At 31.6% G+C, this 26,163-nt stretch overlaps 2 protein-coding genes across 23 annotated transcripts in view; one reads left to right on the top strand and one right to left on the bottom strand.

Annotated features, from left to right (window-relative positions):
- Positions 1–11,996, top strand: part of LOC139487806 (cilia- and flagella-associated protein 337-like) — a 70,543-nt gene extending 58,547 nt beyond the window's left edge. For 7 of the 12 annotated variants that reach the window (XM_071272921.1, XM_071272919.1, XM_071272922.1 and 4 more), the window contains 15 exons: positions 641–907; positions 1,326–1,517; positions 1,904–2,167; positions 2,554–2,718; positions 3,393–3,545; positions 3,994–4,178; positions 4,498–4,638; positions 5,027–5,163; positions 6,203–6,348; positions 6,810–6,980; positions 7,532–7,613; positions 8,168–8,325; positions 8,873–8,977; positions 9,561–9,710; positions 10,356–11,996. In XM_071272921.1, coding sequence (XP_071129022.1) covers positions 641–907; positions 1,326–1,517; positions 1,904–2,167; positions 2,554–2,718; positions 3,393–3,545; positions 3,994–4,178; positions 4,498–4,638; positions 5,027–5,163; positions 6,203–6,348; positions 6,810–6,980; positions 7,532–7,613; positions 8,168–8,325; positions 8,873–8,977; positions 9,561–9,710; positions 10,356–10,610 — 2,571 coding nt within the window. In that variant the 3' untranslated portion in view covers positions 10,611–11,996. Of the gene's footprint in view, positions 1–640; positions 908–1,325; positions 1,518–1,903; positions 2,168–2,553; positions 2,719–3,392; positions 3,546–3,993; positions 4,179–4,497; positions 4,639–5,026; positions 5,164–6,202; positions 6,349–6,809; positions 6,981–7,531; positions 7,614–8,167; positions 8,326–8,659; positions 8,813–8,872; positions 8,978–9,560; positions 9,711–10,355 lie in introns of those variants that run through there. The other 5 variants (XR_011655877.1, XR_011655876.1, XR_011655878.1 and 2 more) reach the window with 3 other exon arrangements.
- Positions 11,997–23,422: 11,426 nt separating this feature from the next.
- The window catches only part of LOC139487803 (glutamine-rich protein 2-like), a 46,268-nt gene continuing 43,527 nt past the window's right edge, over positions 23,423–26,163 (bottom strand). For all 11 annotated transcript variants that reach the window (XM_071272913.1, XM_071272914.1, XM_071272906.1 and 8 more), the window contains one exon: positions 23,423–26,161. In XM_071272913.1, the coding sequence (XP_071129014.1) occupies positions 25,892–26,161 (270 nt within the window). In that variant the 3' untranslated portion in view covers positions 23,423–25,891. The remainder of the gene's footprint in view (positions 26,162–26,163) is intronic.

Here is a 26,163-nt window from a genome sequence, read left to right as displayed (position 1 = left end):
AAAATTAAATTGGTGAAACCATATAGTAAATAATGATACATCTACATAATAAACACATAATGACAACTTTTATCAGAAGCATAAATAAACGTAGGTTAAAAAACTGTCAAAATAGGAGCAATTTGGGTACCCTCACGTTATATAAAATAGTCGCATTTTCACAGTTGATGGTAGTTTGCTGATGTTCTCATAAATCAATGAAGGAAAAAAAATCAATGTATCAAACAAAAAACTGATGTATTCCCATTAAACACATAACGGATGGAGACTGGGTGTTGGCTATACATGACCACATTGTGACAAAATGTGATACATGTTTTGATTGGTTTATACCAAAGTCACATTATGTATGATGTATGAATTTCAAATCTTGTTTTTATTAAATTTCTACTGGATATGTTTTGAAAAAATAATAACACTCATTAAAAATTTTGTCCTGTTTTCTATTATGGCGACAATTAATCTTACATTTTTGCAACAAATGGCAATAATAAATGTATGACAAAAAGTGTTCACTGTACAAAATATATCAATGAAACAAAACCAAAAGTATAAAAAAATATTGTTTTATTCAGTTAAAATTTTTTATTTTTACGATTCAGTTTAGATACTTAATTTTGTTCTGATATTTGATTGACAGAAAGTAGCAGTCAATCAAGACAGAGAGGACAAAGATAAAGATGACATGAAGAAATATGTACTGTATGATAAGATGTATCATGAGAAGCCACGAGTGGTCCCTAATGCTGTCAGACAAGTCAGATATATTCCAGATAAAAATAGCATCATTTCATCAACTAGTAGTTCTAATAGATCCCTTGTCATTGCTAATGTTACTAGTTATCAGAAAGAATCAAAAGAATTCACAGATAAAGTGTTCAAGGAATATGTGTTTAACATAGATAAGGTGAGAATTAGCAGACAAAGTGTTCAAGGAGCGTAGATTTTACTTGCCATTGGACATTCAGCCGCTGTCTGTCATCATCTTGATAAATAAAAAATGATACGGATATTTGGGATATATGATCCTGTTTAAAAAAAAAAATCCTCCCAAGTTAAGTTTAGTCTTTGATTCTAAGGATTTTCAGACCTCATTTTAGCATTAACTTATACAAAGTTATTTCTTTGCATCATGCAACAAGACTACTGATTTTTTTTCTCTAAGAACTAATCATTATCATTATTTAAACAAATAAAATGTTTATTTTGAAAAAAAAATAACCCTGCTTTATATTTTAGCATTTGCTGTTTTTGAAATTTTTATAGACAACAAATGGAGTAGAACATTTAGACTTTAACGAAACATGAACTTGTTTATATTTTAGGGAGTAGAGTGTTTTGACTTTAACAAGAACCTGAATTTGTTAGTCACTGGAAGTTTAGACCATCTAGTTAGACTTTGGAACCAGTATGTACCAACCAAACCAATGTCAGTATTGGAAGGTCATGCTGTGGGTGTTATAGGGGTCAAGATACATGAAGGATTAGAGCAGGTCTTCAGTTATTCTAAGGATGCTGTAAGTTTGTTTGTGTGGATTTTGTCTGAATTTATTGTTTTTGAATTATAATGCATATTGACCAATATTTTCAACTTCATACTTCAAAATGTTTTGGTAAGTAATACATGTACTTTTGACTCTAATGTGTACTTTTATTATTGCAAATCCTTGATGATAATGAACAGGCTTAATTAGTCAATGCTATTTTTTTAAACGAACATCTAAAATAGCATTACTCATATGGATATAAATGAGAGTGTATTGATGCAGTGAATACCATACCACATTTTCACAAATATTAGTGAAAAACACAATAATTAAAGGCTGATAATTTTTGCAACAACAAAAAAACAAATTTTGTTTTACCTTGATGTTTTAAATACCTGATTAATTTATATTTTTAGGTAGTAAAAGTGTGGGACATTAAGGAACAGTCTTGTCTACAAACAGTGGGCCTCAAGTTTCCGAATAGTATACATGGTAGAATGCCAGAACATGGAGAGTTTCCTATTCATCTTCAATGTTCTCCACAAGATGCCCTCCTTGTCACGTGTAACGATTACATTGGCATGCTGAAACTTGGACGTTCAAGTCAGCCGACAACAACACATACAGTAACTCATGATACACAGCTCTGTGGAGCTATTTATAATCCCTTCTTCAAACAGGTATTATACAAGTTATTCTCTCACAATACACATGCTATTGAGGTGTAATTCTTATATATACAATGGGGAGGAAATATAATGAACCATTAGTATAATTTACATTTAGTATATCATAGTTAAACTGTCTTGTAATACTAATGAACATAAGTCTAAAGCTACATGTGTTAATTTTAGAAAACTGGTGATCAAAGTTCCGAAAATGGAATTTTGAAAATAATTTTAGTTCAAAATGGATGTGAGTTTTCAGAAGATTTATAATGGAAACATAAGTTGAGATATATTGTGAAAACATTAAATAGTCCAATAATATAAAGAGCCATAAGTAACCAAGAAAATGATATACATCATTTGTGTGATAAATCTCTATTTATCAATTTGTTACTTAGGTTGTAACTGGATGTGACTCCTCCCATGTTGCAGTATGGGAATTAGAGAGTGGTAATAAATCTATTGTATTTTCCAATGCTCATGGTAATGAAGAGATTACTTGTATGGTGTTTGATGAATCATGGAGAAGACTGATAACAGGAGCTAGGAATGGGACCATTAAGGTTTGTATTGTCGTAAAGGTGACTTATAATTTGGAAAAAGGATGTTTTTTATGAAACTATGATGGATTGCAATTCTTAGTCAATTAGCAAATATTACATGCATGTTGGGACACTACAATATGAATATGATGCTGAGTTCACACGTAACTCGAATTCGATTCACATTAACTAATTTGAATTAGTTTAATTAGCATTCGCAACGTTTTACATCCTAACGTCAATTCTAATTCGAATTGCAATGCGCGTCAAATTCGCTTTACTGTCCTAACGACCTTAACTTTTAATTCGTATTAACAAAAATGTATTTCTAATGCGAATTGGATAATTCGAATTAGCCAATTGAATCAATTGGAATTAAAAAAGAAGAGTGTGTGAATGCGATTAGCGAATTCGATTCACATTCGATTCGAATTCAATTTGAATTAAACATACGTGTGAACGAGGCATATACCTTGCTAAAATTTTGTACTAGACCAGCAGGCTTGACCTAAATATTCAATGTTCTAGTTCACAAAGTAAAAGTCAGCAGGTTTATTTTGACGAAACATCTTGGACTTAGCAGCTGTTCAGCATTGGTCTGAATGCTGGTAATTTAATACAAAAATTGTTGAATTTGTTCTTTCATTTTAAGTTTATAAATGAATCTTGATGTTTTCTTCTTCTTTCTTTTTTAGGTTTGGAACTTCCAGAATGGTCATAATTTACATAAATTAGAACCTGAGGAGGAGGCTGAGGTGACAGGAATTCTGCCCCTTGTGGACATGAAAATGATTGTAGCTGTTGGTTGGAGTAGGAAAATTACAGTGTATGATGATTCTGATCCTGATGTAAGTTTATTTTATGATTTTTTATACATTTAAAGTGTTATACTATTGTTTGTTCATTCATTTATGCATTTCTTGAGGTATCCTAAAATTGCTTAAACAGACCTGTTTGAAAATTTATCACACAGCTTTACTCTATCAAATTTTTATGTTTGCTTGATTGAACGTAAACTTAATTTCAGTTTTTCATTTCATAATAATTGAACTTTATTATAGGCTGAAAAAAAAAAAAAAAAAAAAATGACAGAATTTTCTTTTTGTCTCAACTGTACTATTCAAATATTGGTGATACAATTTTAAATCATTTGAAAAATTCCTTTCAGAAATCGATAACACCATTTTATGATGGAAATTTTACAATGCTATTATTTTCGTGCCAAATTTTTATTTAAAAGAAAAACCAAAACAATTTAAGGCTAAATAAAAATAATTATCACTGTCTTTTTTTCAGAACACTTACATTGCTCCTAACTCCCACTGGAAAGGTGGACAGATCCACAAAGATGACATTTTGACCTTGGATCATTGTCATCCACATTTCATGGCTACAGCAGGATATGATGGGGAATTGTGTGTGTGGAATTTAGAGACCGAGAAAATATATCTACGTTTAAGACAAGGACAACCTTCTGACATGTATGTGTGAATAGTGTTGAAAATGAATTAAGCTCTGTATGATTGTCTTAAGCTTTAATTAAATGTGTAAATATGAAATTCTAATCTAATGATAATAGTAGAAATTTCAAAATTAATTTAAGAATTTATGTTTAAAATATGAAGCATGGATGTTGATTTGTGGAAGCAATTCATAAAATAATATTGAGAAATCTGCTTCTTGAAGAACTTAAGATAATCTTTTGATATATACTGTTCTATGTTCTTCTCCTTCTGAACATTTTTCATCAAATTAAATAAAAATATTAATTAATATTTAATAGTTGTTTGTGTATTTCAGCTCTAAAGCAATAGAATTTTTAACAAGTCAAACTAGTAACTTGAGTAGTATCCAATCAACACAAAATGGTCATCCTCCGCGGTCAAAACCAAATTCACGTCCAAATTCAAGACATCGCAGGGGTCACAGACTTCCTCAAGGGTGAGTAGAACATTTTGAAATATTTGTTGATATTTCCTTAAATTTAAGTGATGAATGATTGACCAAATCACATATTTTTTAAATACTATAAATTTGCCTTATTTTCATAGTTTTCAAAGAATAGATTTTTTGTTCAACTTCAGCTAATGACTTCATTTACTAACTTAACTGCTAACTGCAATCAAGCTTAGAGAATGGCCTGCGACATCATTATCAGACAAAATTTTGTAGTATTCATTTGACAGACAGTTTTTGTCATTGGCCAATTCATAAGGTTGACCTCAAATAAACTTTTTCATATGGTTGGAGTGTTTTTAATTTTGTTGGCCTTGTCAAATCTTAGCATGCATGCCTGTGAACAATTCTTATTGTATTTGTATGATTGTAGACAGTCTGCTCCTGTAGATAAGGTATTGTTCCTGAAGACAAGAGTACCATTCAGACAGTCAGATGGTGCACAGCTAGTATCTAGTGAGGCAGGCAATATATTTTGGTGGTCATTGTATGGTACTAAACAACAAATAGGTCAGTATCAGTATTTGTTCTAAATTTAAATTACTCATTATAGGATAGTACTTAACTTTTATACCACAATTTCTCTCCCAAACGAAGATCAATTACTGGAAGGCAGATTACAGACTTTAAAGATCATTTAAATATGGAGCACTTTGAATCAAAACCGATATATATTTTTTGTTTTAATGACAAGGCCCAATGATATGAGAAATTTAATATTTTATAATCATGACTTTAAATATTTTCAAACCACTGCAAACAAAGTTGTTTTTGGGGATGTATAATGCCTGGTATATGGGAATCACCCTTTTTGTCTTTCCTTTTGGTCTGTCCATGTGCCTTGTCAACTCCACTCCTCTATACAGCTAAATGATTAATGAGGAAATATTCAAAGTTGAAAAACACTACCTGAGATCTGAGTATGTTCATAGAGAAATATAATCCTGTGCCTACATATTGAAGGGGAGATAATCAAACTTTCTTACTTCAATGTTGCAGTAGGTGGCAACAGTTTCTTAACAACACAATTTTATCTAAACATCTGGAAAGATATTGAAGAAACTTTATACAGTTATATAACTCTTTCTGAGAAACGTTAGTTTTTCCTTTTGAATGGTTCTACACTAGTTAATTTTGGGGCCCTTTATAGCTTGCAGTTCGGTATGAGCCAAAGCTCTGTGTTGAAGGCCGTACCTTGACCTATAATGGTTTACTTTTATAAATTGTTACTTGGATGGAAAGTTTCCTATATTTAACTAAAGGAATAGACTTTTAGTTCAACATATTAAAGGGTAGATAATTGAATGTGTAGCTGGGGTATGCTTTTGTGAGGTTGCTCAGTTCTAATTATTATTATTCCAGGTTATTCCTATATTCCAATGGAAAAAATGCATCTGTTAGGGATATTATCAAAGGTTGAGATAACAAGGTTTATGAATTAAAGTGTATTCTTTACTCTTATAATATATTATAATACCAGATTATGTCTGTGTCCCTGATCATAAATTCTGTGCAAATCTAGAGGTCACATGTACTTTTATTATTTCAGGTTATTTTTATGCCCCTGATGACAAGGATGAATCTGTTTTATCCATGTGTACAGATCCAGATAATGACAGACTTTTTACCAGTGATACACAAGGAAATATTAAAATTTGGGACATCAAAAATTACTGTATAAAGGCAGAAGAGAGGGTACTGTATGATTAAAAATTATTAAGTTATATGTCATCCTTTGTCAAACAAATATATCCTTCACTATTTTCTCAAGTACTACTGAACAGAATTAATTCATATTTGGTCAGCACTAAAAATGGTAGTGATAAGTAGTAAAATATGTGCACTTTTTGGATTTTTTAGACAACTTGTTCCTGTGTTTAGATACTTAGAACTATGAGTGGGGTATCCTTTGCAAGACCATGCATCCATTCTTGTTAATGTTTAGTAGCATTTATTAATGAATAATAACTAAAAGGTGTTTATTCCTGTTTCAAAGTCCTGAATCACTCCCTCCATAATGAAATTTAAAAAAAAAAAATGCTTCAAATGACAACAGTTTTTTCTTCGTTCATATTTTCTTTACAGGGAAACAAGTTGGTTGGAGTTTAAGTGCTTCCTTTTGTAAAAAATAATAATTGTTAATATTCAAATTGCAGAGAATTAAATCTCCACCCCCATCACTAGGGCAGTGGAAAGCACATGATTCACCAATTGTCAGTGTAGAGTACATACTACATGAGTCTGGAGAATATTTAGTGTCAGCATCAACAGATAAAACGGCCAGACTATGGACAATAGAGGGACATTATGTTGGCACTTTTGGACAGGTAATTTTATAAATTTGTTATCTAATTAATTAAGTTCTGTAAAATCAGAAATTATTGTGCTGTTTTAAACAGGATTTTTCTCAATATTGCAAAAATTTTAATCGCATTTAAGTCTAAAATGTCAAAATCGCAATAATAAATGCTTGCAATAATTTCTGAATTTACAATAGTTTGATGTAAAGAGTGTTCTTGTCAAATTCAAACCTTTGGTAAAGTAAGTGATGATTGGTATTTTGATTTAGTTGATGTCGTATTATAAATAGGACTAAATAAAGCCCTGCTATTGTAGATTTGTTCCTTTATTATAATGAAACACTGTTCATACTGCAACATCATAAAGACCTAGCAAAACACAGCTAGATATGTCAAAATAAGTCATTTCTCTTAAATAATCTGTCAATGATTTTTCTTTTCTTAAATATCTAATGAAAAATTGTGGTTATCACACCAAACTTTTATAAAATAAAAAATTTGACCAATCATAACAACGACTCACCAAAAATATTTTAGCTTGTAAACTACCTCATAATGGTTTGATTTTTTATTTCTAGAAAAAATCCTGGAATTTAAAGAACCCTATAACTTGGATGCACCCAAGGACACCTTGGACTACAAACTCATCAAGTAATTCAGGTAACATCATTGTTTTGTAAATCCTTGTAAACACATTTCTAGCAAAACCATGAAACCAAACATCGATGAAACAACTATTTTCCCTCAATCAATGAAAATGAGTACCCATGAAAAAATATATGAATGCACAGCACATATTATTTGCTTATCATCGTCTAAACTAAAACTGCTCTAGTACCCTCTGTTCTGTTCTGTAACCAAAGATGAAACTTGCCAACTCATTCAAGGAAGAGGTTAATCTAGCTATAAAACAAGGTTTAACCCACCATTTTCTTTGGAAAATTACTGTACCAACTTGGGAATATGGCAGATGTTTTTCACTTGTTCCATTTTGTTGGTTTTTTTGGGCTTCTCCTTTTAGAATTTACCTTTCAGTTTGGTATTTTTGAATTTACCTTTCTGTTTGGTATTTTAGAATTTACCTTTCAGTTTGGTATTTTAGAATTTACCTTTCAGTTTGGTATTTTTGAATTTACCTTTCAGTTTGGTATTTTAGAATTTACCTTTCAGTTTGGTATTTTTTATTATAATTTTTTTATCTATCTGTTTTCTAGATAAAAGTGACAACATATCTGATAAAAGTGAAATAGAAAGTAAGAAAAGTATGAATGACAATGAATCGGTTATAAACACTGACCTGAAGAATAGTAAGATACTGAGTAAAGAAGCTGAGGCTGATGTGAATGTAGATGTTATCATGAAAGATAGAGAGGTAAGAAATGCATATAGATTAGTGATTATTATATACTATGGGAAACAGCTATATTCTCCAGTGTTGATATAATTCATTAATGGTGACATCATTTGCATTTATGGTTTTACCTATTTTGGTTTTCAAATCATGACCCAGGTAATAGATGAATAAAATTTAGGTCAGTGTGACCCAAGTTCTTATTTGGACCATTCACCACTGACAAAAAGTAAACTGTCTAGTCTGAAATTAAAAAAAGAGATTTTTATGGATATATTCTTACAAATACATTAATGCCATGTCTTTGCGGTTCCTCAGAATGATTGTCATTTAGATTATTGATTTTATCTTGAAGGAATCCCGTAAACAAGTAAGACATTCACAAGTTTTTTGTCACTTTAAAGTTTTTTACCAAAAAAATTGTTCACTTTCCATGTAGAACAGAATTTTTAGAAAACCAGTAGATTGATTTAATATTTTCTTTAAACTAATCAGATATTGTAGTTAGCCTCTAGTCATAGTCATAAGCTTTTTGATCATCAGTTTTCTTTTTTGTACATGCACACAGTCCATTGTTAATGGTGACATCACTGAAGACCCAACAGATAGCAGTATTTTAGCACCTAACCTTAAAATCAGGGCACAGACATTTGCACTGGGTGACAGGTCAAAGGTATTTTAAATATGTCACAGATATGTTTTTGGCACATTTTAGTGATATTCATATATTTCACAATATTGTAAAAATCATTTGTATATATTTTTAAAATGCACAGTGCACAGTAGACATAATGGAAGCATTGTCCTCTCATTGGACAAATAATATTTTGAGATTGAGCACAGTATGGCGATTAAACATTTTTTTTCATATGTTGTTTACAATTTTCAAGAAACCACTTTCAATAAATTATAAAACTTATGTTTGCCATGTGCTTACCAGTAAATTGATTAAAATGAAAATTGATTTTAGGCAAACGATATTGTTTTTTTGGGATTAAAAGAAATACAGATTTGCTGAAGATCTTGCCCCATGATTTCAATTGCAAGTAGTTTTCATTGTTTTTTAGTTTCCTGTAAGTATGCATATGACAATTCAGTGGAATTTAATTGAGAAAAAAAAAACATTTTAAAGAAGTCATTGAGATATTTCTATAAGGGTTACCATATGTATTTTGAGCACATTTCCCCTGTTTTCTGTAGAGTCCTCTGCAAAGTTTACACAATATATTGATGGGTGAAAACAAAATATTTTTCAGACGATATTAGGAGCAAGAGTTACACAACACTTACAAAATGTCAAAGAAGCTAGGAAAGAACGACGTAGAAAGTTTGGAGAGGAAATTAATTTCAAATCTACCATGAGATATGGCAAAATTTGTTCTCCTTTCCAGGCAGTTCAAACAAAGGTTTGTACATTGATCCCACGATATAATTTTTCACTAACGTGCGTTTCATGTGACCATCACAGTCAATCGTAATCTTATCCTCCAAAATTATTATAACAATTGAAACCAAACTTCACGTGACTGATCCTTAGGAAGACTTGATTATATTTGTTAATTATATTTCTATCAATCAACAAAAACAAGGCCATCATAGCTAAGAACAAAAAATAGGGATAAAATGCAAACTACTTTTAAACCTGAATGACAAAAATGTTCAGAATTTCAAGATCTGTTTAAACTTTTAAATAATCAGATGACTCCTTACAGGAGTTATTGCCCCTAAAACAACTATATTAGACACATTTTTGTATAATATTGGATGAACTGAAGGACACATGTACAAACAGATAGAAAAACAGAGGTAAAGAAGTATACCCTTCCTATTGATTGGAGGTATAATAAAAAGTGAATGCAAAACATCATATTGTCTGTCTTCCTCCTTTATTTTTAAAGTATGAGACAATGGCCATTATCTCCTTGGAATGAAACTCCAAAGTGTGATGTCACATCCTCAATTTGAAAAACTTTGCTCTTGGTAGTTAATTGTTTGATCAACTAGGCTAATTATTTGCTAATAGATAAACAATATTATTTATTTATTTTCAGGACATCAATGAGTCTTGCCTGCCTACCAATCTTCCATTAAGCCAACAGATGTTGGAGCGAGGAATCACAGCCATGACAGATGACTTACTATTACAGTTTGACTTCTCAATGGGAAGTATGGACACTCCTACTGTCGACACGGAGAAAAAGAAATTAACTAAAACAAATCTACCAGAAAAATCACAAACATCTCATGGTAGAAGATCTGTTGTCAAAGTTACACCACCCTTTAAGAAAAATAATACAATTTTATAAGAATGATTTTATTTACACCTATGTCTTTCAATGTTCTTGTGTTTTATAATAAGGGCTTAAAAATTATGTGTTTATGGTTTGGTAGGTGAAAAGTTTCTCAGACTAATGAACAGATCCTTAATTCTTAAAAAAAAATTTAAATAGGAGATTTATGATATGGACAGTTAATAAACATTAAACAATTTAAAATTTATTTTGCAAATGGTATGAAGATATGAGTTAGGAAATTCTTCCAGCTTGTATAAAAGTTTTTTTTTTAGTTTCTTGTTTTTATTGCTCAGAACTGTATTTATTTAAAGATAGATAGACATAACCTAAATTTTTCATATGAATATTCTTAGAGATATCAAGCATATTTGATGAAAATGTTGTATGTATGATAGGATCTTGAAAAATCTCATTGTACAAAGGGGCACTACTTTTTGTTAACCAGTATAATGGGAGATAACTTTTGTTTACCAGAATGAAGGGGAAACAACTTGGCAAAAGTCACCCACCCCTACCATACTGAATGTACAAAATAAGCATCTAACAGTTTGCTGTGGATGTGCCATATAAAACTCTTTCCAACAACTTTTGTTAACCAGTATAAAGGGCAGACAACTTTAGTTTACCAGTTATAAACAGAGATTAGTTATGTTAATAAATATATCTGTGACTTATTTTTTGTGCTCAGTTCACTGTTAGCAATGAACTTTACTGAGTGAAATCAGGTATGAAGTATGGTTAAAATACAACTTTGTAGTACATGAAATTGCCATTATAAGCATTTGGTCTTTTGAAAACTCGCAGCATGGATCTACATGCAATCAAATATATAAAAAAAACTATTTTATACAATAAATTTTTTATATTTCAAATGTGAGAAAAGCGTAGAATTTGTTATATGATTATTTTTGTAATGTACTTAATTATCAATATGGTTGTTATTATTATTTTTTGTTTTTTGTTTTTGTGAAAAATATATAAAATAGTATCTGATGATATGTGCATGTAAAATTTAAATTTAAATTTAGTAAATAAGAAGGCAGCATTATACAGTTATTCAATATCTGTCCTTTTCCACTGATGTTACATTTTTAAAAACATTTAACTGGCATTATTGCTTACATCAGCATAAATTTGATTCAAGTTGAATGTTATCTCATAGGCAGTAACACTACGTCTCCCTATTTTTATATTCCCATATTGGTCCTGTGTGACTTATATGATTTTATGATATCCCTCCCGTGATAGACAATTTTATTCTCAGATATTGTTATGTACAGTATCAACATCCGTCCATGCTATTTGTGCCATATTGGGATGAATTTGGTTTTAGATTTTACTTTGTTGTGATTTATGGTTATGCAAAATCTTCTTGAAAATAAAAAAATATTGAACCAATATCTTTCTTATATATTATTATTCTCTTTTTAAAAAGAAATAGATGTACAATTCCAGTTGTGAACAAGGTTTCACTGTTAAATTTTCAGAAACAAAGTATGCTTTGCAAAAACAGAAAAAGATAAAAAGTTAAAATAACAGTATACAAAACACAAATTATAAAAAACTAAAGACTGAGCGACACGAATCCCACAAAAAACCAGTGATCTCAGATGCTCTGGAAGGTTAAGCAGATCCTGCTCCATATGTGACATCTGCCATACTGCTTATGCAAGTACAAGTCCATCTTAATTCACTAGTTCATATTCAAATCAGAGGAAAACATTGTTGTTACGATAGTTAGAAAATATGTGTCATCATCTGTGAAACAGATATTTGATAACTGTAAACCAACTTGTGATGGTGTCCATATATTATACGAGAGGAGATTTCAACTTTGATAGCTTCCTTGTGAGCAGCAATCCTCTATCAAGGAAAGTATGATAGGAAATACAAGCCCTGGAATATCTAATCACCTGGGAGATATAAAACTCTGTATGCAGGCTGTGCTGGAATGTTGCTACATAAAAATGGAAAGTTCACAATTGGTAAGCTAAAATCATCTCATTTGTCTTAAAGATTTTGTTTTCAACCAACCCTCATGGTCAATTTCTAGATATAAGTTGAGATATGAGGCAGGCTTAACTGTATTTGTTGTATCCTTTATCTAAATTTAAATGTGATTGGTGTGTTCAACAGTCACCAAACTTTGGATTATTTAGTGATATGACATCATCTATATAGCCGAAACTAAAGTTTAAGGATAATGATAACTTTTTTTCTTTCTTCATAAGAAGCTCTTGTAATAATATATAAGGCAGCCTCATGATTAACAGAACAAGTTAGCAAGAAGAAGAGGAGGACAGTTGGTTCCCATTTAAATGCCTAGTTTGTTTTGGAAAAAAAACCATGTCCTCCAAATGTAACCAACGTGCTTTCACGATCTTGATAATGTCGGATTTTTTTGGGTTAAAAATAGGTAGTTTTACAATAACTTCAAATATCAAATAGATTTGGTATGATTGCCAATGAGACAACTCTTCTTAAGAGACCAAATGACACAGAAATTAACAACTATAGGTCACTGTACGCCCATCAACAAATAGCAAAGTCCATACTGCATGCTATAAAAGGCCCAGATTGACAAATGTATAACAATTCAAACAAAAAAACTAACAGCCTAATTTATATACAAACTAGAGGCTCTAAAGAAGAGCCTGTCGCTCACCTTGGTCTATGTGAATATTAAACAAAAGGACGCAGATGGATTCATGACAAAATTGTGTTTTGGTGATGGTGATGTGTTTGTACTGAACATTCTTGCTGCTTACAATTATCTCTATCTATAATGAACTTGGCCCAGTAGTTTCAGTGGAAAATATTAGTAAAAATAAATTTTATGAAAATTGTTAAAAATTAACTTTAAAGGACAATAACTCCTTAGGGGGTCAATTGACCATTTTGGTCATGTTGACTTATTTTTAGGTCTTACCTTGCTGTACATTATTGCTGTTTACAGTTTATCTCTATCTATAATAATATTCAAGATAATAACAAAATACGGCAAAATTTCCTTAAAATGACCAATTCAGGGGCAGCAACCTAACAACGGTTTGTCCGATTCATCTGAAAAATCCAGGGCAGATAGATCTTGACCTGATAAACAATTTAACCCCGTCAGATTTGCTCTAAATACTTTGGTTTTTGAGTTATAAGCCAAAAACTGCATTTTACCCCTATGTTCAATTTTTAGCCGTGGCGGCCATCTTGGTTGAAAAGATGGGTCACCGGACACTTTTTTTAAACTAGATACCCCAAAGGGTGCATTCAACAGTTTTTTTCTATGACGACATATTTTGAGGGACCATGTGTAATTGGTGGACTGATTAATAAAGATACTTGTATAAAACTAGATATCACTAGAATCAGAATTTTCTCTAGTTTACAATGAAATAAAAATAAATTGTACTTTAAAACGTACAAAAAAGTTTTATCCAGAGAAAATGGGAAAAACATTGCCTAATTTAAGTATAAAAAACCTGAAATCAGGTCATGTGCACACTCATGAAGACATGATACCTGCACATTTTTCATAATCAAAAGTGTATGAATTTCATAGATTTTTACCTGGTCTTTCAAAAATTTCATGCTTCAGGGTACGTTCGCCTGCTCCAAAAAGAGCTACAGTGGCTGCAAATAAGTTTTCAATTTTCACTGCCATAAAAACAGGTTGTTTACAGTGTTGTCTCCCCTCAAAACATGTATATTAAATATATTTTTAAAAACATGTATATTAAATATATTTTTAAAATTATTTTAAGCAATCAACCTGTTTTAATTGAAGTTAATTAACTTAATTTTACAACCAAATACAAAAAACATGATACTTTTTCACCAATTATGTTGATAAAAAGGGTCTTCCCTCCATGTCTATTTTTAGTCAAGGAATAACCCCTAGTTTTTTTATACGAAACTGTTTATAGCACCCAAAGATGATTGTGGCCAAGTTTGGATTAATGTGGCCCAGTAGTTTCAGAGGAGAAGATTTTTGTAGAAGATTACTAATATTTACGAAAAATGGTTAAAAATTGACTATAAAGGTCAATAACTCCTAAAGGGGTCAACTGACCTTTTTGGTCATGTTGACTTATTAGTAAATCTTACTTTGCTGAACATTATTGCTATTTACAGTTTATTTCTATCTATAATAATATTCAAGATAATAACCCAAAACAGCAAAATTTCCTTAAAATTAACAATTCAGGGGCAGCAACCCAACAATTGGGTTGTTTAATTCATCTGAAAATTGTAAGGCAGATAGATCTTGACCTGATAAACAATTTAACCCCTTGTCAGATTTGCTCTAAATGCTTTGGTTTCAGAGATATAAGCCAAAATCTACATTTCACCCCTATGTTCTATTTTAAGCAATGGCGGCCATCTTGGTTGGTTGGCTGGGTCACCGGACACATTTTTAAACTAGATACCCCAATGATGGTTGTGGCCAAGTTTGGATAAATTTGACCCAGTAGTTTCAGAGAAGAAGATTTTGTAAAAGTTAACAGATGACGCCAGACGACGACGACGGACGACGGATGCAAAGTGATGAGAAAAGCTCACTTGGCCCTTCGGGCCAGGCGAGTTAAAAATGAATGTATAACAAAAATGTAATACGGCAACAAATGACAACCACTCATACAGATTGTGGCAGGGATTAAACATATAAGCAGGCAACATACTTTCCCCCGAACCTGGGACAGGTTGTTTACAGTGTTGAAGACCCATCAATATAACATCGTTATGACACTTGATATGTGTAGTTTTTGTGATAAAGAATAAGAAAGAAAACCAAAGCAGACATCTATGTGATTTTATGGTTTTTAATAAATGTCAAGGACCCTAAAGTCAAGTAACAGGATTTATGTAGAACTATATGTGATATGGTTTTCAATGATGTTCAAGCTCTTATGCCATATGATATCACGTTAAGCTACACGAGACAGAATAACCTAAGGACAACTCTATGGGTGCTATAAACAGTTTCGTATAAAAAACTAGGGGTTATTCCCCAACTAAAAATAGACATGGAGGGAAGTCCCTTTTTATCAACATAATTGGTGAAAAAGTATCATGTTTTTTTGTATTTGGTTGTAAAGATATGTTAATTAACTTCAATTAAAACAGGTTGAATGATTAAAATAATTTAAAAAATTAGATTAAATATTCATGTTTTGAGGGGAGACAACACTGTAAACAGTCTGTTTTTTTGGCAGTGAAAATTCAAAACTTATTTGCAGCCACTGTAGCTCTTTTCGGAGCAGGCGAACGTAGCCTGAAGCATGAATTTTTTGAAAGACCAGGTAAAAATCTATGAAATTCATACAACTTTGATTATGAAAAATGTGCAGGTATCATGTCTTCAGGGGTGTGCGTATGGAACGCCAACACTGTCTTGTTATGACCATTTTCATTATATGATGTGCATTTACCTTTATATGATGTGCATTAACCTTTATATGCTGTGCTTTTACCTTTATATGATGTGCACTTGTCATTATATGATGTACAAACACCTTTATATGATGTGCAAATATCTTTATATGATGTGCAAACATCATTATAGTATGTGCAAACATACTTATATGATGTGCATATATACTTATATGATGTGCAAGTATACTTATATGATGTGCAAATATACTTATATGATGTGCAAACATTCTTATATGATGTGCAAACATTATTATATGATGTGCAAATGTAATTATATTATGTGCAAAGATCCTTATATGATGTGCAAAAATCCTTATATGGTGTGTACATATCCTTATATGATGTTCAGTTTTCTTTATATTACGTGCAAACATCTTTATATGATGTGGTTGTGTCATTATACTATGTGCTTGTAATCTTATATTATGTGGTTAGGTTTACTTCATTATATGATGTCGAAACGTTATTATATGATATGCTTTCATCGTTGTTATGGTCAATGAACATGATTACGATTAGAATGATTACTGTCTACGTCATAACTGATTCCGATCTGCTTCTGTAAACTATTCACCCGGCTCAAATATGTATCTATCGCTAGCGAAAGTGCAATTTATAGGGAAAATGAGACAAAGCAATTTAACAAAATCAACGTTTCAAACATTTCGGTTGAAGATTAAGATCAGTTAATACAGGAGCTAGTTGAGGAAATTCCCGGCTGTGGAGAAAATGATAACAAATGTAAGAGCCTTTTATAGCTTGCTATTCGGTTTAAGCATAGGCTCCGTGTTGAAGGTCGTACTATGACCTATAAAAAGTAAAAACACAAAAATACTGAACTCCGAGGAAAATTCAAAAAGGAAAGTCCAAAATCAAAAGGCAAAATCAAAAGTCCAAACACATCAAACGAATGGATAACACCTGTCATATTCCTGACTTGGTACAGGTATATAATTGTTTCCTCTTACACATTATGACTTGGATGGAGAGTTGTCTCAGTGGCTCTCATACCACATCTGCTTATTTATATTCATTGCAAAAGACGCCATTGATATCACAGTCTGTTTCAAAAATATTTCATAACAATAGCTATGAAATTATCTGCTGATGCATAATATGGCGAGATGGTTTGTTTTATAAAATTAATGTTATTGAATAATATTAATCTGTAAATGGTAAGATGTATAATGTAGTATTGAATATGTACAATGATATTAAATCTAGTATATCATATAATCTATGCCACTTAAGGAAGAGACCGATTTCATTGAGCCGCAACTCCTTTAAAACCATACCAAGTCGGAAATATTTGTGATATGACGTTTACATGTAGTGTTTTTTACTTTTAACTTGTCTTTGAACCAATCTTTTTTCCACAGAAAACGCCAATTATGTGAGAAAATACCCAATTTCGAAGATTGCAAGCTTAGTCGACGTAGTGCCCGCGAAATGCGAAATGGCTATGTGGGTAATTATAAAAAAAGAAAAAAGTGGTATCTTTGTTAATGAGACAACTCTCCACAACAGACCAAATGACACAGAAATTAATAACTATAGGTCACCATACGGTATTCAACAATGAGCACATATTGGCATATACAGATTGTTTATTTTCAACTTATTTTAATGGAGATTTTTTTAATTGCTAATAAAATTCTGAAACATTAGTACTAGTATGTCAACAGATTTGGAGTAGCGTCAACGATTTCTGAGATACAAGGGGTTGATTCCTGATGAAGTGTTTTAGATTTAATTTTGGTAATGGCAACGGATTTTATGTAGACGATACAGTTATTGAGTTAAAAGGGAAAAAAACCCACTGAAAATCACACTTTGCCACACTTTTTCAAATTTAGGGTATTTAATTTTTTTATTTTCCAACCGCGATGAATGGGGTGACGCCCGTCTTTTGCATTTTGTTCCTCTTTTTCGTCTCCTTAAAAAAATAGAAAAAAAAAGGATTACCTTTGTCATTACTGTGTCTACCTTATTACTGTGTCATCACTCTTTGTTTCAAAACTTGCTCACTCGCGGGCATCTCCGTGTATCATCGGTACAGCGGATATAGGTACCAACCAAGGGGTCGTGATCAATTTTTCGTCTGACACGGTACGAAAATCTTTGTTGTGTTACATAATATCAATGTGTACTTCAATCTAAACGTATTTGTTGTTTAAAGAAATGATTTGGTCGTAGGGTGGTGATTAGAGAAGTCTCACTATTTGCCCAAAACAAGAACCCTTACTAAAAACATGTGCAAATACTTGTCAAAGAAGTTGGCGCTCGTCTCATCCGATATGATTTGATATCCATTGCAACTATTTTTCTGATAGAAGGCCACTGTTTATGCGTAATAAGTATAGCTGTTTCAATTATTGGCATTGAAATATTTTGTACATAAGTTATTTTTCGATATTTTATTCCGACAAGAAGCGTTGTGTATAGCTGACCAAATGAATCCGTCTGTACGGTGCATAGTTAAATGAATGTACAGTATATAGTTTTTCACGCTTCGAAGTACCTATAAAGCTATATCCGCTGTACCGATGATACACAGTACTAATTATAATTTGGAATACTTTGCTTGCTTGTGACAATGGTGTTCGACAAGGAGAAAACTTATCACCTTTCCTATTTTATTTACTTTTGATTAACTAAATTAATTTCTTAGTGACTAAAAATATTACAGGACTAACAGAACTATACCAGAAGATCTGGAAAGAGAATTAGAAATATATCTTAAGTGTTTTGTTATATTGTTTGCAGATGACACGGTGTTGTTGGCTGAAACAGCACAGGACCTGCAGACTCAACTCAATGCTTTCCATGATTATTGTAAGGCTTTGAACTTGAAAGGAAAGTTGACAAAATTAAAGTCTTTGTGTGGACGGAAGCCAAAAAATCTCCGATTTTCTTACAATGATACTAACATTAAGATGATAAAACAATATAACTATTTGGGAATTGTTACTAAAACGGGAAATGTTAATATGACAAAAAACATTTATCCGATAAGGCTTTAAGCCATGTACGAAAACTTGAAAACAGGAAGGATGTATAAGATTTCTGTAAAATGTCAACTTCAGCTTGTTTGTTAAAAAAAAATAATATATAAAAACGTGCGTTTGTCCTCCAGCTGGCTTAGTAATTTTGAAACCTCTCTCTCTTGTTTTGTATATACTGTAAATAGTTATTATTTTTATCTCTGTATACTGATGTCATACATTGACTTTGTGAGACCAAATATATAGATTTAGAGGCCATAAGTATACCGGTATGGATTATTGATTGACTGTTATTTAGCGCCACTTTCAACACTTTCATGCTATTTCGTGGCGGTGAGTTTATATTGGTGGAGAAAGCCGAAGTGCCCGGAGAGACCTCCTGACCTTCGTTTGGAAAACAGACAATTCTGGTCAATTAAGATTGGAATCGAGCTTACCTGCCACGTGCGGAATTTGAAATCGCACACCTAAGTGTTGACATGCTAGTGATACAGCAGTTCGTCTACTTATAAAAAAGAAGATGTGGTATGACTGCTAAAGAGACAACTCTCCACAAGAGGTCAAAATGACACAGAAATTAACAATTATAGGTCACCGTACGGCCTTCAACAATGATCAAAGCCCATACCGCATATTCAGCTATAAAATGCCCCGAAATGACAATGTAACCACTCGACCACCGAGCGCCCATCACTTTCACCCGAAATGGATTAAAGGAGATATGGAATGAAGCTGAACTCGGTGCATTACATTTACGTGCAGCTTTTTATCATGTTTTTGTGCATATATTTCACAGTTTCAACTATAGATGATTATGGGTGGATTCCTGAGGTCCAGCGGCAAATTGATATATGCATATTCGTACAAGAACATGTTAATGTGATATGAATATTAACCCTGTTTTGTACTAGACCGACACCCTGAGCCGGAATTTTTAACATGCTAGTTCAAAAGGTAGCATTCCGAAGGAAGACATTATATCACCTTACCCGGACACATTTTTCTGATTCCGAGCCCACCAGCTTTTGCTCTTAATCCTTAATCCCGCGTGCTTATATAATTAGCTGGGAAGCAGCATGTAAATATGAATTTTAAAGTCTTTGGTTTTGACCCGGACTGGGTTCGAACCCACGACCTCTCTCACTCAAGGCTAACATGCTACGACAAAAAGGGGGGGGGGGGGGGCAAGTTGTTTTGTAAATGTTTGATTCTAAATTTCTTGAAAGAGATTTTATCTATTTCAGAAGGGAAGCGAAATAGTTTGTTTCCATTTAAAATGAGGAAAAAATAAAACAATGATGAAACTTAAAAAATAAAATAAACCATGTTTTTTTGTGTTTTTTTTTTTTTATTAATTTCGAACAAGGAATACACGTGCTCCTTCCCTCAAACTAGAGTCGGTGTCTACCACATTTATTTATTAATATATAATGTACAGATCATCTGTTTAAGCTTTGGATACAGAGTTCTGACAACACGTCATTTTATTTTCTGTCCTTGTATATATTACATCAGCCAATGAAATTTCAGCCTTCAAATTTTTGAAGGTGTGTATCAATCCAACAAAACCGGAGAATTGAGCGTTTTAAATCTGGTGTCTTAATGAACTTAAAACACTGCATTTATTTATTTTTTACTGACACCTGTTGTTCTCTTACAGATAGAGAGTGGTGTTTTGAATTTTTCAAAGTGAAGATTTACGGCAGCGGCTTTTAATATTTTGCGTTTATCCTGGAAACATAATAGATTTAAAAAAAAAAACAAATAGTGCAATGTGTCTGAATTATACTCTATAATAAAGGTTTTTTTGGGCAATTTTAGCTTTTCAGAGTTTTGTTGTCTTATTGGCTATTATCTTGATAACTAATAATAGAAAAACCTTTTTCTTGCAAGGTATAGACAAGAACATATATAATCAAAGTACTGAAGTATGAAAGTTGTTTGCGACTTCAGGGAACTTAGTTTGGATTTGCCGTTTGTGGTTTCATTAATTTTTACCACGCCTTCATTCAATAATAGCTACAGATGAAAAATTCTCTGCTAGAAGAAATTGTTGAAACTAAATGTTCAGGTTTTAACAATTCAGGTGAGCGAAACGAGGCGTAAAGATTGATACCTACGGTTGACGAAGAATTCGCCATAACATTATACCGCGGCAAATTTATAACTATATAAAATTGAATGTCACTTTTCCATTCCAAAAATGATAAAATGAAAGGCCCCCTTTATTTTTTCCTATCCCCTCTTTTTTGTTTGTTTCAAATGACCGGTTCCTTATATGAACCATTACTCTACCAGAGTCCGGTTTTTTTCCCAATTGTGTGTGTCTATCTTGAGAATATACAAAGAGAAACTCCAACAGCTAAAATGATCAGAAAGGCAATATTTACATAAATGACAATACTAAACTTCGTGTATTATCTTCTAAAAATATAGAAAAAATGCTAACGTTAGGTATACTGAAATTGACAAATATAATGCCTTCCCTCGTTAAAACGTTCATAGAGCATGACATAAAAGAATTATTTATTAAATTTAATAACCTTAACCGTATTGTAGACTTCGTATGAATATGTTTATTATTAAAGACCCGTCGATTTAAACAAAACTTTGCAATTCATATATATTTTTACAATTTTCCAACAATATCAGATGTGACTTTTTGCATCTTAAAACGAGGTACTAACATGGCAAGGTTTATCTCAAGTCTCAACCATTTTCTAAACGGTAGCTACAGATTTGATCCTAATTAGTAGTAACGGTTACTCCGCAGAAGCAGATCGGAATCAGTTATGACGTAGACAGTAATCATTCTAATCGTAATCATGTTCATTGACCATAACGACGATGAAAGCACATCATATAATGACGTTTCGACATCATATAATGAAGTAAATAAAACCACATAATATAAGATTACAAGCACATAATATAATGACACAAGCACATCATATAAAGATGTTTGCACATAATATAAGGGAAACTGCACATCATATAATGATATGTACATGTCATATAAGTATATTTGCACAGCATATAAGTATATTTGCACAGCATATGAGTATATTTGCACAGCAGATAAGTATATTTGCACATCATATACGGATCTTTCAACATAATATAAGTATATTTTCACATCATATAAGAATGTTTGCACATCATATAAGTACATTTGCACATCATATAAGTATATTTGCACATCATATAAGTATATATGCGCATCATATAAGTATGTTTGCACATCATATAATAATGTTTGCACATCATATAAGGATATTTGCACATCATATAAGGATATTTGCACATCATATAAAGGTGTTTGCACATCATATGATGACAAGTGCACATCATATAAAGGTAAATGCACATCATATAAAGGTAAATGCACAACATATAATGAAAAATGGGCATAATAAGACAGTGTTGGCGTTCCATATGTGCGCATGACCTGACTTCAGGTTTTTTAAGCTTAAATTAGGCAATATTTTTCCCAGTTTCTCTGGATAAAACTTTTTTATACTATTAAAAGTACACTTTTTTTTTACTCCATTATAAACTAGAGAACATTCTGATTCCAGTGATATCTAGTTTTATACAGGTATCTTTATTAATCAGTCCACCACTAAGGGTCACTTATACATGGTCCCTCAAAATATGACGTCATAGAAAAAAACTGTTGATTGCACCCTATGTGATATGGTTTTCAACAATGTTCAAGCTCTTATGTCATATGATGTAGCACATGATTATCTAAGTATCCTTCAATGTAATTTTACGGTTTGTTTTCAACAATGGTCTAAAGCCAAAGTAGACATATGAAGACCGTACTCTGAATTATAATGGTTTACTTTTATAAATTGTGACTTGGATGGAGAGTTGTCTCCTTGGCACTCATACCATATCTTCTTATATATCTATATGTGATTATATGGCTTTCAGCAATACACTAGTTCAGAGATATGTTAGCTAGTTATATCTGTCATGTGACTTTTGTCACCATGAGATCAAAATGTCCAACAAGTTGGATGGTATATTGTAGGAAATATTCAGGAAATTAAAATATCTAATTAGTTAATCGACATCCCTTCAATTGTACGGGATAATGAGATTACAAACCTACCGAAAATAAATCATTTCAAGACAACCCTACAGAAAGACGATCCTGAAGATGCTTGAAGCTCTAATAGCGCAGAGATACAGGCATGGTTCCTATAAGGTAATAAGGTAAATGGCGTTATGAGGGAGCTCTTTCTATTCTTTTCTACTGGAAGACATAATTGAAGAAAGCTCCAATGGTCAAGAACCATTATAATTTTTTTACCATAGGATATTTTTACCATTGCCTAACATTCATATGAAGATGCAACCATTTAAAACAGAACATCAAAGTGTTTTTTTATCAATTTTAATTTGCAGGAAATTTTAACAAATCACAGGATGATCTATTCTAACAGTAGTGCAAGATAATATTGTGTAAGGCAAATATCTTTATCTATAGCATTTAGGTCAAACTATGCTACAATCATTTATCATTTCACATCAGTAAAATAAAATTATCATAATTTATATAATTTTATTACAAAAGGAAGAGAATTAAATTTTTTGATTTTTTCTACTGGAAACAGACAGAATTAATTTTCATTAAAGTTTTAACCAACAACATTCAAGATACACGAAAAGTATATAAAGTGTATAATTCTACAAAAAGCAAATAGTGCAGTATCAAAACTTTACCTATTTCATTACCAGAAATTAACTTTTACACGGATCATTCATTTCTGGGTTGGGTTTTTTTCCGGTATGAAAAATTGTAATAAAATTATGTTATTGGTATAAATATTTATTACTAAGATTGCTTTTTTAAAAAGATTTGTATATAAAATTACAGAGATGTGGTAAGACTGCTTAGGTAACAACAATCCTCCAAAACAAAAAGATGTAAATGTTTGTTTGTTTCAAGTATAAATACTTCACACATGGTAAAATTTTCGTAGTGAATAGTTTTAAATTGTAATGATAGCAGGGGTATCCGGAACTACTTGGAAATGGTAAACAACCCATTGATGTAAAATAAATCCTTACAGCACCATGATATTTGAGCAAAGGGGAGTATTTGAAGGGAGATAACTCATACAATTGAAATCTGTAAAAAGGCTATAATTTATAAATTTTATGTATTTACAATACTGAAATTTAAAAAAATAAAATTTAAAACTATTGTAAATCTTCGATTTTAGCACTTAAACTTTGAAAATGTTTTGACAAAATATTTTAAAGAATAAAATTTGTGTACATTTGTAATTATCTCCCTTAGAAAAAAAGCCCAGAGAAACTTCAACAAAAGGATAACAGTAACTACATAATATTAAAACACTATCACAGTTCAGGTAAAACAATAAATATCTCGTAAATCTTAAATACTGTCAAATCAACAAAAACAGGACGGAATGGTCAAAACAAAATATCACATTTAAAATGGACAGAATAAAATTCTATTATTTCATATCAAATTTCAGCTTTAAACAAAAACAACAAGGAAAAATCAGCATGAAGAATAAATCTACATTTACATTTCTATCAAAATAGGTGTTTGTATAAAAATTAATTCTTAAATTATTAATGAAAATAATTATATCATGCTATATTTAATTGATCAAAGACTAAAAATATACTTTTAAATGAAAATGAAAGTACAAAATCCAAGGCAATTTGTGAAAAGACTTTCTAAAAACAGGCAATATATTAAACAGGACTAAAAGACATAATATACTTTTTTATGGACTTAGGACAGTACTTCATCAAGCATAATTTCACAACAATTGAAAGATTACCTAAAAACATTAAGAAAACTTGCTAAAACAAACAATAAATTTGTTTTGTTTGTTGAAAAAGAAAAAGATCAACATTAAAACATAAAAGTAGTGCACCGTGGTTAATAAGTATTCAACAAAAGTTTACAACAATTAAATCAAAACTATTTAATAATACTGCTTAAATTATACTGTTACCTATCTCGTTTGGCTCTGTGAGAAATATGGGACAGTAATTTCAGGTTTCCCTTCTGTTTACAATATACTAATTTCCCATTTCCAATATATTTAAATCAAATTTCTCAATACAATTTCAATATCTCAACAGAAAATTTACATAACCCGATTAAATGTCCCATAGTATAACATGGTACAAAAACAACTACATATGACATTATAAAGTATTATACATATTGCTAAACAGTGTATACACATTGCACATAAATAGGTGAGAGTGCTGACTTGGTATTTTATCCTAACTGAGTCACAAGCATGAGTCATACCACAAGCTTATATCTTCACTTAATTTTTTATGACATACAATTTTCTATTAATTTTGGAAAATATCTTTCAATTTCCATAATAAAACATCTGACAATGTCTCTAACCCCATCAAAAAAGGTATCTGTCTCTTTACATACCTATGATGGATTCTGCTCCATTAACAAAGTAATTTGTTCAAACAACAACCAAATTCCCCTCTTTAGTGTTAGGATAAAATACAACAAGAGAGATCTAGACAAATATAAGAAAAATATACATAACATATACCATGTCAATTCTTCATCATTAAAATGATTTCCTAAATACACAGTAAATTAAATGAACAAGGTGCTTAACAATAATAAATTTGCTCGAAAGCTGTAAAAATTTGATATCTAGAAAGTATATTATTAAAAGATGAAGAATTCATTACTTTGCATAGACCTACATCACTCACATTAGAACATACATTTCACATGTTTCTAAAAGTTCTTATAAAACTGATATAATAATTAGCAGTTATAACTAGTTAGTTAACTACACTTCTACAATATCTTCTGTCGCTTCAGCTCTCAGCTGGAATTTCTATAGACTGCTGTTGTGGTATGTCCTCTGGGGGTACAGGAGATTGAGACGGGGCAGGAGTGGTGTGTGATGACTCATTCGCTGGTACTTCCTGCTGTGAAGCTGATGGATGTGCTGATTGTGGCCGTGAGCCACCTTTGCTGGATGGTGGCCTTGGAGAGTGTTTTGCCGAAACTGGTCTTGCTACTCTTGTTATTTGTTGTCTCATTGGTTGAGGACTTTTGTCTAGTCTCTGCACCATGCTTCTCTCCT

The sequence above is a fragment of the Mytilus edulis genome, chromosome 9 (assembly GCF_963676685.1).
Source record: "Mytilus edulis chromosome 9, xbMytEdul2.2, whole genome shotgun sequence".
Classification (NCBI taxonomy): Eukaryota; Metazoa; Mollusca; class Bivalvia; order Mytilida; family Mytilidae; genus Mytilus; species Mytilus edulis.
This window is presented reverse-complemented; position numbering and strand designations above follow the sequence as displayed.